General features: G+C 53.0%; 1 protein-coding gene across 1 annotated transcript in view; it reads left to right on the top strand.

The window, feature by feature from the left end:
• Positions 1-579, top strand: part of EAH_00028360 (hypothetical protein) — a gene marked incomplete at both ends in the record, with an annotated part of 2952 nt that extends 2373 nt beyond the window's left edge. The window contains 2 exons of the mRNA XM_013396330.1: positions 4-227; positions 423-579. Coding sequence (XP_013251784.1) covers positions 4-227; positions 423-579 — 381 coding nt within the window. The remainder of the gene's footprint in view (positions 1-3; positions 228-422) is intronic.
• Between the last annotated feature and the right edge of the window lie 148 nt (positions 580-727).

Below are 727 nucleotides of genomic sequence, written 5' to 3'. Positions count from 1 at the left end.
CAGCACCCACCGGAACAACCGCAGAAACAGCACCTAAAGGGGCGGACGCAGCAGCAGCAACAGCAGCAGCAGCAACAGGAACAGCAGCAGCAGCAACAAAAACAACAATTGCTGTCGTACCACGCAACGAGGATGCCTCTGGAGGCAAAATGGGGGCGACCCTATTTGATGTCGAGAGGGGCCTCTGCACTTTCAGATTTTGGGGGCCCCACGTAGCTGAGGCCTGGGTGAGGGTTTAGGGTTTAGGGTTTAGGGTTTAGGGTTTTAGGGTTTGGGGGTTGCTGCGTAGGCTTGAGAATTTTTCCCTAGGGTTTCTTTTGCCTGGGCCCAGAGGACTTGTGGCTCCTCAGCGTTAAGGGTTCACGGTTTAGGATCTAGGGTTTAGGGTTTAGGGTTTAGGGTTTAGGGTTTGCGATGTTCAGGTGGAGATTGGCGGGAGTCGGTTCCCTTTTGAGAAGGAAGGAGGAGACCAGTGGTCTGTTTGCCTTTCGGGTGTACGCACAGGGGCTTCTTATCATTTTGTTTTTACTTCAAACTGCAACGATTGCTATCATCAAGAAGGGGAATTCCTTCACAGACGTGGGCTAGGGTTTAGGGTTTAGGGTTTAGGGTTTAGGGTTCCCCACAGCGAACAGCTACCTATTTGCTGCTACCTGCGTGGCAGCTGCTGCTGCTGCAACTGCTGCAGTTGCTGCTACTATTGCCGTTGCTGCTGCTGCTGCTGCTG

This window comes from Eimeria acervulina, genomic scaffold (assembly GCF_000499425.1).
Source record: "Eimeria acervulina Houghton genomic scaffold, Eah_scaff249, whole genome shotgun sequence".
In the NCBI taxonomy this organism is placed as follows: Eukaryota; Apicomplexa; class Conoidasida; order Eucoccidiorida; family Eimeriidae; genus Eimeria; species Eimeria acervulina.
The sequence above is the reverse complement of the archived record's forward strand: the minus strand, read 5'-3'. Positions and strand labels throughout refer to the sequence as shown.